This window comes from Melanerpes formicivorus, unplaced genomic scaffold, assembly GCF_026170545.1.
Source record: "Melanerpes formicivorus ecotype bairdi unplaced genomic scaffold, bMelFor1.0.p_v2 SCAF_80, whole genome shotgun sequence".
Lineage (NCBI taxonomy): Eukaryota > Metazoa > Chordata > Aves > Piciformes > Picidae > Melanerpes > Melanerpes formicivorus.
The window spans coordinates 594,635-607,044 of record NW_027142432.1 but is presented as its reverse complement, the minus strand read 5'-3'; the positions used below and the strand labels follow the sequence as shown (position 1 = coordinate 607,044).

Genomic DNA, 12,410 nt, shown 5'->3' with positions numbered 1-12,410 from the left:
CTCCTGCACTTTGCCTTTGTCTGCTGCAATCATGGACTCCACTGAGCTGCTCTAAGGAGCCCTTGGGAGGCCTTGTTGGTAATGCCCCTCAGTGGGGCCAATCAGTGCTTCAAGGTACTTTGTGTTTTCCTTCTGACTTCTGAAGAAGTTTCTTCAGTCTTCTCTCAGTACCTGAGGTTCCTGCAATGAGTCCCAAGGGCCCTAAGGAGATGTTTGTGTCTCTGCAATCTTCTTCAGGGTTTCAAAGTGCACCTCACAAAGCTCAATTGTTTTATGCCAAAGATAAAATATTTTACTCCATTTCAGTTTAGCTCAGAGATGATAATTCCCCAAATGACACTGACCCAGGCTGTCTCAGCAGGACATCTGCACTTGCAGGAACATCTGTCCTTCAGTCTGACATTGAATGGACAACTTTGCTCCTCACCCTTCCCAACCTCCCCATTGCTGTCACTGCCCACCTGGGGCTTACAAGGTGATTCAGCAGAATGTGTTCTGATCCAAGAGCCTCTGAATGACAGAGTGGATAAGGACAAGGCTGACCCTGACTGACTGCAAGGGATCCTGAATTCAAATCTATTTCTATGGCTGTGCCTGGAGAGAAGCACCAAGCACACAGACACAGGGACAGAGCTGGCTGGGTTCAGTGCAAGATAGAAACCTTGCCCCTGGTGACAGCAAAGGTGTCTGTCCAAAGACACAGAGAGGTGGAGAGGAGACTGGCAGAGGGTGCCCGGGAGTTCAGTTTCCTTCTGCTGGAGCTCAGGGCAAACCCTCACAGAGCTTTGGCATTCTTAGGGCAAAAGAACTGATCCTGGAGAAGTCTGACTTGGTGCTGGCCCTTGGTGCAGGTTGTGCCTGAGAGATGTCTGAGTGGGGGAGATGCTGGACACAGCTGCTGTGATCCAGGAGAGCTCCAAGGCTCTGGCTGTAGGGTCACTGTTTTTAGAGGGGGAGATCATTGACTTCCATCAGGTGTTTCTCTGAGCTGGAGACCCTTGGATGCTGAATCATCCTGGGATCTTTTGCCACTTGCACAGACCCTGAAGTTTTTGACCTCCAAAGTTTTCTCTCAGCTCCCTGTTGGCTGTGATCCAAGCACAGATGCACTGAGCTGGCAGGAGGTGACAAACCCCCAAGCCATAGGGAGAGCAGTGCAAGGCTGGGAGAGCAAGGGTGCAGCACACCAAGGACACCTCTCAGGGCTCTATTTCTCTCTGTTCTGATCCATACCTGGCTTACCCTGGGCTACTTCATGGCCTAGGAAAGGTGGGAGGGGGAATCACATCAGGTCTTGAGGAGGTTTCCAGTGACAGGGGGACTGTGCCCCCACAATCTGCTCTGTGACTTGAGTGCATTTCTCTCAGCCAGAGAGTGGCTGTGTGGTTGCCTCTTATCTCTGTGCCTCTGAACAGAGAATGTCATCATCCAATCAGAATGGGAAGGAAATTTGGTGGTTCCTTAGCCTCCAAAGTGCCCAGGAGCTTGGGCTGTCCTCAGCTGTTCTTTCTTCCCTTCCACCCTCTCCTACTGAGCCTTTGTACTGGGGTAAGGCCTGAGTGCTCTGGCAGCGTGGGCACTGTGCTGTTGTGTGGCAGTGCTGGGTCTACAGGCAGGGACAGGCCAGGGCTGGTTGTGGGACAGAGCTGTGCTCCAGAGCAGCACTGCCATCGGAACAGGAGGTCTCCTCGTGTCTTCATACCCCAACCTTCTCCCATTACAGACTGCCCCTGCTCAGAGTCCAATGTTTTTCTTCAGTCCATTTGTGATTTAGCACTGGTCTGTCTGCTGTGACCCAAAAATTGCCAACATGAGGAGCACTCATGTAAGAATGTCTGAGTGGTTGGGTTTTGGTTTGTGGGGTGGTTTTTTGCTTCATAGCACATACAAAGCAACATGGGCAGTGTCTGGCTGCCAGGTCTGCTTTGTAACACTACAGCTGATGATACCAAGCTGGGGGCAGGAGTTGATCTGCTAGAGGGTAGAGAGGCTCTGCAGAGGGACCTCAACAGGCTGGACAGATGGGCAGAGTCCTAGGGCAGGAGATTGAACACATCCAAGTGCCAGGTTCTGCACATTGGCCACAACAACCCCATGCAGAGCTACAGGCTGGGGTCAGAGTGGCTGAGAGCAGCCAGGCAGAGAGGGACCTGGGGGTGCTGGTCGATGGCAGGCTGAACATGAGCCTGCAGTGTGCCCAGGCAGCCAAGAGGGCCAATGGCATCCTGGCCTGCATCAGGAAGAGTGTGGCCAGCAGGAGCAGGGAGGTGATTCTGCCCCTGTACACTGCACTGGTTAGGCCACACCTCGAGTACTGGGCCCCAGTTCTGGGCCCCTCAGTTTAGGAAGGATGTTGACTTGCTGGAACGAGTCCAGAGAAGAGCAACAAAGTTGGTGAGGGGTTTGGAACACAGCCCTGTGAGGAGAGACTGAGGGAGCTGGGGTTGCTTAGCCTGGAGGAGAGGAGACTCAGGGGTGACCTTATCACTCTCTACAACTACCTGAAGGGAGGTTGTAGACAGGCGGATGTTGGTCTCTTCTCCCAGGCAGCCAGTACCAGAACAAGAGGACACAGTTTCAGGCTGCGCCAGGGGAAGTTCAGGTTGGATGTTAGGAAGAAGTTCTATACAGAGAGAGTGATTGCCCATTGGAATGGGCTGCCCAGGGAGGTGGTGGAGTCACCATCACTGGAGGTGTTCAGGAGGAGACTTGATGGGGTGCTTGGTGCCATGGGTTAGCTGTTTGGGTGGGTTGGATTGGTTGATGGGTTGGACGCGATGATCTTGAAAGTCTCTTCCAACCTGGTTTGGTTTATTCTAAATAAAGAAGTGTTTATTCTAAATAAAGTATTTACAAGTACTTAGTACATAGTAATTGTAGTAAGGTGTAAGTACTTAGTAATGAGTTCAAATTGTAAGATTTTCTTCTAGTTCGAACCTTCTTAGTTGTGCACCTGGGCATTTCAAAGGGGCTCCATGTAATATAGTTAAGGTTTGTAATAAATAGGTATTCATTTTTAAAAGTATTCCTTAGATAATGAAACATCTTTCTATTTCCTTCTTAGACATTGACTAGAAAAAATAAAAAAATACAAAAAAAACCAAAAAGCAAAAAAAAATATAAAAAATTGTAAAATTAAAAAAACAAAAACTAAAAAAAAATCAAATTAGATTAAAAAACATAAAAAATAACTAAATGACAAAAAAATTAGATACAAAAAATAAAGTGCAAAATAACAATAACAATAATAATAATAATAATTTTAAAAAATTAAAAAGGAATATATTAAAAATTATAAATAATTAAACAGAATAATAGTTCAAAAACAACAAAAACCCCCGATTACTAACAAAAAATAACTATAAACAAAACCCGTAAGGATTATTAGCAAAAAAAATTATAAGGATTATTAAGATAAGGATTACTAGATTAAAACTATATATATATATATATATTATATATATATAAATATATATAAATTAAAAAATTTAAATTAAAAATAAGGACAAAAAATTAAATGCAAAAAGGGTTTTAAAAAATATTAAAAAAGGGAAAAACTAAAATAAAAACCAATTTAAAATGTTTTTTAAATTAAATTAAAAAAATAATTAAAAAGTTAGATTACAAAATAAAATATCATAAAAAATAATTAATAAAAATTCAATTATATTAAATAAAAATCAAGGCATAAATAAATAAATAAATAATAGATAAAAAAAAATTACAAAAAAATTATTAAAAATTATAGAACAAAAAATACATATAATGACAAAAGAAAAATATTTAAATGGCATATTAAGAAAATAGTTAGATTAAAAGTTAGATTTAAAAATTAAATTAAAAACTAATTAAAATAAAAATTAAAAAATAATTAAAAATAACATTAAAAATAAAAATAAAAGCAATAAAAAATAAAAAACCTAAAATTAAAATTAGATTTAAAAAATAAAATAAAAATAACAAAAACAAAACAAAATTTAAAAATAAAAAATTAATTATATAAAAAAATAAGAAATTTCAGAAATTGGTTAATTTTTTTTTAAATTGCAATAAAAACTATTACATTTTTTTAAAAAATAGAGTTAACAAAGCAAACATACAAAAAAAATTGAAATACTTTTTAAAAAATATAAGATCAAAAAATAAAAATAAAAAATAATAATTAAATATAAAATTGGATTAAAAAATAAATGTGTTTTTTAAATATTTTTTAAAAATTAACATTAAGAAAAAATGCTAAAAGAAATTAAAAAATAATTTTAAAAATAAATTAAATTAAAAAATTTAAAATAATAAAATTAAAAAAGAAAAAAAATAGTTAAAAATATGTCAAGGAAAAAAAATAACAAAAAAAAAGAGGAGGATCCATATTGTATAGCTAAGGGGTTTAGTGACAGCAGCCAGAGATAACTAACTGCACGTCAGCTGCAATCATCGCAATAAACAACAGCAGAAGAATCAAGAATATGAAGGAACAGCATTTCCCATGCAGCCGAACATCCATCACAATAACTGTTAGGATAATCTGGGATCAAAAGCATCGATCAGAAGAATGTACCAAAACAATCAGACATCTGCATTAGGACTGAACATTATGGTTGTTTGATTGTTGTGTGATTAGAGGAAATGTTCACATGGATTTATTTGTCACCTCACCAGTTTGCCATAACCTTAGATAGTTGAAGGGAAAGTCAAAATTAATTGTAACACAGCATACATTTTCATCTTAGGTAAAATACAACAATGGTGCTGGAGATGCTCTGCTCCATGCCCTGCCCTGCTACCCAGCTCACACTGCCAGCTCTGTAGTTTCCTGGATCCTCCTCTCTTCCTTTCTTGGAGCTGGGTGTCACATTTGCTCCTCTCCAATGCCCTGGGACCTCCCCAGTGAACCAAGACTCCTGGTCAATAATGGATAGTGGCTTGGCCACAGAGATGTTCGAGTCCCTTCCTCATCCTCATAGCCTCTGGTGGACTCTCTCCAGCAGATCTCTTGACCTGGGGAGCCCCAAACTGAAGGGATCCAGTTTGGACAGGAAGGGCCCAGTCTGTGCTGGGAGAGGATTAGGGTTTCAGAGTGTCCTGGTATAAGGCCCAGTGTTACTGGGAGAGGCCATGGGGTCAGCTTTTACAGGGAGGTGTCCAAGACTTTACTAGGAGGCACCAGGGGCTCCTGTTAGTACTGGGAGGGAGCCCAGTCTGTACTGGGACTGGGGCAGGGGTGCAAGTTAGTAGTGGGAGAGAGCCAAGTCTGAACTGGGAGGGGCAAAAGCAAAGCAGTTTGTGTTGGCACATGGCCCAGTCTAGACTGGGAGGGGACCATGAGATCTGATTTCGACAATAAGAGGTTGCAGAGTGAACTGGGATGGGTCCAGTTTGTGCTGGGAGAGAGCACAGTGTGTGCTGACAGGAGGTCTGTGGATGCATTCTGCACTGGGGGGGAGTTCAGTCTGTCCTGCACCCATTTTGCACCGGAAGAGATCCAGGTGGTGCTGAGAGGGGGTGAGGGGATCCAGTTGTACTTCATTGGGGCCCAATCTGTACTGGGATCATAGAATCATAGAATGGTTTGGGTTGAAAGGGACCTCCAAAAGTCATCCAGTACAACCTCCTGCAGTCAGCAAAGGACATCCTCAACTAGATCAGGTTGCCCATAGTCCTGTCCAGCCTGACTTTGAATATCTGCAGAGAAAGAGCTGCAACCACCTCCTTGGGCAACCTGTTGCAGTGTTCCACCACCCTCATGATAAAAAACTTCTTCACATCCAATCCAAATCTGCTCTGCTTTATTTTGATGCCATTACCTCTGTCCCTGTCCCTGCAGGCATTTGCTGCAGGACCCTGCTCTTGCTCTTGGTGAACCTCATGAGGGTCACCTGGGCACCACCTCTCCAGCTTGTCCAGGGCCCTCTGGATGCCATCCTGTCCCTCTGGTGTCTCAACAGCACCACTCAGCTTGGTGCCGTCTGCACACTTGCTGATGGTGTCTCCATCCCTCTGTCTATAGCACTGATAAAAATATTAAACAGCACAGGATGGGATGAGTGGAATCAGTTTGTACTGGGACAGGCTGGGGCTGATCTTGGAGATGTTAATGGGAGCCAGTTTGAACTGGGAGATGGCCCAGACTGGACTCTGGTGTGATTAGGGTATGGAGTTGTGACTGTTACAAAGTCCTGTCTGTACTGGGAGTGCATAAGGGGATTAACATTTTGGTGAGACAAGGCCGAAAGAACATTTGGAGGGATTAAAGGCATCCTGTTTGGACGAGGATAGGGCCCAGACTGTACTGGGAGGGCATGAGGGTGTGCAGTTTGTACTGGGATGGATGCAGATGGTACTGGGAATGGAGCCAGGGGATAGATTCTGTGCTGGGATGGGACCCAGACTATAGAGGAAGAAGACAATATGATCCAGCTTGTACTGGCATGAGGCCAGATCTCTACTGGGAGGGGTGAAAGGAACCATGTTTAGACTGAGTCTATACTAAGAAGGGCTCAGGGTATCCAGTTTGGACTCTGAGTAGGAGCAGTCTGTAATGGAAAGGGGTTGGGCTGTGAAGACATGAGGAGACCTCCTGTTCTGATTGCAGTGCTGCTCTGGAGCACAACTCTGTCCCACAAGGAGCCCTGGCCTGTCCCTGCCTGCAGTCCCAGCACTGCCACACAGCAGCACAGTGCCCAAGCTGCCAGAGCACTCAGGCCTTGCCCCAGCACAGAGGCTCAGGAGGAGAAAGTGGAAGGGCAGAAAGAGCAGCTGAGGGCAGCCCAAGCTCTGGGGCTCCCTGGCACTGCTGCTGTGCTGGGACTCTGCCCCTCCACTTCTGCACACAGGCACTGCCCTGCAGCTCCACAGAAGCCTTGGAGGAAGGAACTCAGAGAAACAACTCCCTGCAGGATCCTTTACTGTGTTGCACACATACAGGGAGCCCAGTTCCTCATGTCTGCAGCCTCCGGGTCACAGCAGACAGGAAAGCAGAAATGGTCTGAAGAAAGACATTTGTGTGGGAACAACATTCTCACAAGGGGAACAGCACCAGCAGCAGCCAGAACTCCAGCAGCCAAGCTGGGCCTGCACTGAGTAACATCAGAACTGCTCTGCAGGAGAAGACAAAGAGTTTATTGCTTCTGAAACCATCCAGGGATCAGTTGGCTCAGGGCAGCCTTCAGCTCCTGGTTCCTCAGGCTGTAGATGAGAGGGTTCATTGCTGGAGGCACCACTGAGTACAGAACTGACACCACCAGGTCCATGGATGGGGAGGAGATGGAGGAGGGCTTCAGGTTTGCAAAGATGGCAGTGCTGAGAAAGAGAGAGACCACAGCCAGGTGAGGGAGGCAGGTGGCAAAGGCTTTGTGGCGTCCCTGCTGAGAGGGGATCCTCAGCACTGCCCTGAAGATCTGCACATAGGACACCACTATGAACACGAAACAGAAAAAACCTAAACAGGCACTGGCCACAATAAGCCAAAGTTCCCTGAGGTAGGAAGTGGAGCAGGAGAGCTTGAGGATCTGGGGGATTTCACAGAAGAACTGGTCCACAGCATTGCCCTGGCAGAGGGGCAGGGAAAATGTATTGGCTGTGTGCAGCAGAGCATAGAGAACCCCACAGCCCCAGGCAGCTGCTGCCATGTGGAGACAAACTCTGCTGCCCAGGAGGGTCTCATAGTGCAGGGGTCTGCAGATGGCAACATAGCGATCGTAGGACATGGTGGTGAGGAGAAAATACTCTGCTGAAATGAAAAATACAAACAGAAAGACCTGAGCAACACATCCTGCATAGGAGATGTCCCTGGTGTCTCTCTGGGAATTGGCCATGAATTTGGGGACTGTGGTGGTGATGGTACCCAGATCAAGGAGGGCGAGGTTGAGGAGGAAGAAGTACATGGGGGTGTGGAGGTGGTGGTGCCAGGCTATGGTGGTGATGATGAGGCCATTGCCCAGCAGGGCAGCCAGGTAGATGGCCAGGAAGAGGCAGAAGTGCAGGAGCTGCAGCTGCCTTGTGCCTGGGAATGGCAGGAGGAGGAAGTGGGTGATGGAGCTGCTGTTGGCCATCTGCTGCCTCTGGCCATGAGGCACTGTCAGAAGAGAAGGAGACAGTGACAAGTCAGAAGAGAATTCTCTCAGCACAGCCAAAACCACTCCCCACAGACCCTCCCCTGTCACACAGAGTCCTGCTGCTTCTTCTCAGGGACTGGAGGCTGGAGCACTGCTTGGTCCTGGTTTAGGGTAAAAGGCAAGAGTGGGAGAGCTCCCCATGGACTCTAAGTCACCCTGCTCTGCACCTCAGCTGGAGGGTGACCATGCTCCCATGTCACCCTGAGAAGCCACCAGACACTGCTGAGAGCAGAGGGATCCACCGCACACCACTCTGTGTCTCAGGGTCTCAGCATCCCACTTCTAGTCCAGGAGACACTTGGCTCAGTGTCCCCTGGAAGGCAGCACAGCCTGGATGGACACTTCAAGGACACAGCCAAAGCATGACCATGGCAGCTCCTGAAGTCAGCTCATTCCCAGCCTCACAGCCTGCACTGCCCAGAGCTTCACAGGCTCAGGACAGCTGGGACACCTCATTGCTGTGGCTCCACCTGCACAGAAGATCTCACAGTGTCTGTGCCTGACTGCAGCTGAAGCTTCCATGCCCAGAGAGCCATCAGCAGCACAAAGAGCATCTGAGGCAGACAAGGAGAGGGACAGACAGACACTCAGGAATGCCTTCAGGTGAGGAGTGTAGGCACTTGGTGAGGTTCCCAGTAAAGCTCTGTGTGATGGTTGAAGAGGCTCAGCCCTTGCTCTAAAGGCACAGCTGAGTTTTCCTCCTCACCAGCCAGGCCACAGAGAGTGGATGAAAAGATTCAGGATAGCAGAGACTGGGTCAGGAAGCCCTGGCCTGAACAGAGTCATGAAAAGTCCCCCTGAAAATGTTCTGGAAATGAGCTGGAGCTGAGAGCAACCCTCACCCACACAGCAGCCTCTCCACAGCAAAAGGAACCTGCCTTGCTCTGCCCTGCCTTGCCCTGCCCAGGGTAACTCATTCCAACCACAGCTTCTCCCCAAAGCTGCATGAAGAGCTCCCTGGGCTGCTTGAGACCTGAGCCTGGCAGGCAGCAGAGTCCCTGTCCCAGCTTTAGGAGATGCCTCCAGGAACTGCAGCTGCACTGCCCTGCAACCACAGACTCACCCTGTCAGCAAATGCAGTGACTTCTCCCCCCGTGAGCTCTCAGCATCCTCCCAATCCTGGCCACCTTGAAGCTCTCTCTGCCTTTCTCATCTCCCCGAGATGCCCTCAGCCCTGCTGTGCTGTGCAGAGGAGTTGGTCCTGGACAGAGCTCCATCATGCCAAGGAGCCTGGCCCAGCTCAGCAGCAGCAGACCAGCCCAAGGCATTTAAAGGAGCCCTCTGGTGGCTTTGGTGCCAAGTCCATAAACCTCAGAGACTGAGAAGCTGATGAAACCTCTCCACAAGTCAAAGTCAGTTTCAAACCCTGAAGTTTGTTCTACTGTTAATGGGTCCCAGTGAAGCATACTGGGAAAGGGTCCCCAGGGGCTGGTTAGAGCAGAAGGAGACAGTGGATGCAAGGGAAGCATCACTGGAGGCACTGAAGCATCTCCAGGCTCTGGTGAGAGCAGAGAACTGAGGCAGTGTAGACAGGTCAGGACAAGCAGCTCAAAGTGGCTCTGCTGCTGAGTGAACCTGGAGGGGTTTCACTGATCCAAGGGGCCAAGCCCTGACCCCAAGCCCCTGGCAAGGCAGATCTTATGATACTATGATAATTAGCTGCTGAAACCTTGGCAATAATTAGAGGTTCAGCAGTATTTAATGAGCCCCATGGAGTATTTGGGGCTGATTACATCATCCTTAGGTACTGCCAGGAGACTCTGCCAAGGTACTGCCAAGAAGCCTCTCAAGAAGTCCAAGTCAGAAGAAAACTCCAAAGTACCTTGAAGCACTGATTGGCCTCACTGAGGCTTGTTACTGACAAAGGCTCCCCAGGGACTCGTTAGAGCAGCTTGTTAGAGGCCAGGATTGCAGGGAGACAAAGGCAAAGTACAGGGCAGAAAAACTTGCCTTTGGTCTAGGAAGCATAAAGCCAAGCCTTGACCACTGCCCTTGGACTAGAAGAACCTCAAAGCCTCAAAGCCAAGTTTCTCCTCACAGGCCTTGGTGGCAGAGGCAACTGCCAGAGCCAAGGGCACAAAGACCTTGGTCCTGTTGGGCCTCTGAGCCTTGCCAGAGCCCTTGGCCATCACTACTGCAGCCTCTCCTACACTGTGCCATGCCTGCAGGTCTTTGCCTTCAGGCTGCTGACACCAATCTTGCTTCCCCACCCAGCTCTCCTCCTGCCATTTCCATCCCTTCCCTGAGCTGTCTCAGCTCTCCCTGCTGTTTCCTGACACCTCTGGAGGGCCTCATGCATAGCAGCTCTGCCCTTTGAGGGACATTTCTTTGGCCTCATCTCCACTCTGAACCTTCCAAGCTGCACTGTGTGGAGGTTTTGTTCTCTTCCCACTCCCCAGAAGAGCTCCATCCTCTCTGAATTCACCTTTCAGCCATGTGCACATTGCTCTGGCAGTGCCCTGAGCCTCCATTCAGCAGGCTGATGCAGCCCAGGTCTCTCAGCCTCTCCACAGAGATGTCAATCTCCATCCTGGCAGATCTCCTCTGCATTCTCCTGACTTCCTCCTATGCTCTTCTAGTCTGGAGAATGCAACACCAAGACTCCAAGCATCCAGATGTGTCCACAGCAGTGCTGAGTCCAGAGGGAGGACTACTCCTGTGTCTGGGTGGCCACACTCCTCCTGGCACAGCCCAGCTGCAGTTGGCCTTCTTCCTTGGGTGCAGGGTTTGCTCAATCCCAGGGCATTTGGAGTGGTTTCTCCCAGATGCTGTGCTGCCTTTCTGACTGGGGATAGGACACACCAGAAACTCCATCTCTGAAGAACAGACAGATAGTTTGTACTGTGATGGGGCCCAGTCTGTCAGGGAGTGGGTAAGGGGATATGGTTTGTACTGGGAGGAGTCCTAGAGGAGTGGTTAGAGGGCTTCAGGTGGTGTAGCCTTTCCTGGGTGTGGGCACAATCTGTACTGGGAAAGAGTCCTGTTACAGTTTTATAGTTGGCTGCACCAGGGGAAGTTTTGGCTGGAGGTGAGGGAAAGTTCTTCCCAGAAAGAGGAATTGGCCACTGGAATGTGCTGCCCAGGGAGGTGCTGGAGTCACCATCACTGGAGGTGTTCATAACAAGATTGGATGTGGCACTTGGAGCCATGGATTAGGTGTCATGGGGTGTTCGGTGGTATGTTGGACTTGATGATCTCTGAGGTCTTTTCCAACCTGGGTGATTCTGTGTTTCTGTGATTAGAAGGTGAAGGGAAAAGTTTGAACACAGCTGGTGACCAAACCAATGTCTGGGGACAAACCCAAGAGATTCCAAAACATGTAGTGAAAGGTGAGGAGAACATCTCCTGCCCAGCTGATGGAATGAGAAACTCAAGAGTCTCCCAAAAGCAACAGAAAGAAGGGAAAAGAACCTCAGGAAAGTCTTGCTCAGTGTTGCTCTATGAACTGCAGACAGGCCTTAGGCCTGGTCCTTGAAATGGGAGCTTAGGAGAATACAGAGGCTTAGGGCCTGCTCTTGAAGGTGACATTTGCCCCAGCTCTTCCCAGAGAGGTCCTTGCTGTCCCCTGTTCTGCTCCCTCAAGCAGACCAGCACTCACACATGCCCTGCACTATAACAGGCATGCAAACAAAGGGGAACAAGCTCAGGGTTATTGCTCCAACCAACTTCTTGAGACTGAAGTCCAAGGCAGGAATCCACAACCATAGCCAGGCCCAGAGCTCTGAGAAGCCCCAGGTGGTGTCTTCTTTTTGCACTTCATGCAGAATCTGCTTGGTTCCCATATCTCACTGATCATAGAATGGGCTGGGCTGGAAGGGACCTCCAAAGGTTATCTTGTCCAACCTTCCCAGGGACATCCTCAACTAGATCAGGTTGCCCAGAGCCCTGTCAAGCCTCACCTTCAATACCTCCAGGGATAGGCACCCCAACCCCCTCCCTGGGCAACCTGTTCCAGTGTTCCACTACCCTCATGGTGCAGAACTTGTGCTGGTTCCTACTTCCTGCACAATCCTGCTTTGTTCCCATCTCTCACCCATGTCTATGGATGTCCTTCCTCTCTGATCCATGGAAACACAACACCTTGTGTTCAGCGCTGTGCCCACTCCTGCTTCTGAGGCAAAGACCATGCCTGGAGCCATTCCCTCCTGAGCAGCTATTTCTGCAACCTGTTTCCCTCCTCCCTGGGAAGCTGATCCTGCACCTGCAGTCCTATTCCAGAGGACTGGGAGAGCAGAGATCTTCACCATGGCCTTTTCTGCTTCACTTTCTCCTGAGCAAGGTAGAAACCGTCAAGCT

The 12,410-nt window shown here is 48.1% G+C and overlaps 1 protein-coding gene across 1 annotated transcript; it reads right to left on the bottom strand.

The window, feature by feature from the left end:
- Window positions 1–7,118: 7,118 nt before the first annotated feature.
- Window positions 7,119–8,051, bottom strand: LOC137454340 (olfactory receptor 14A16-like). Its single transcript, XM_068164390.1, has one exon. It carries the CDS (start codon window positions 8,049–8,051, stop codon window positions 7,119–7,121), a length of 933 nt encoding a protein of 310 aa, XP_068020491.1.
- Between the last annotated feature and the right edge of the window lie 4,359 nt (window positions 8,052–12,410).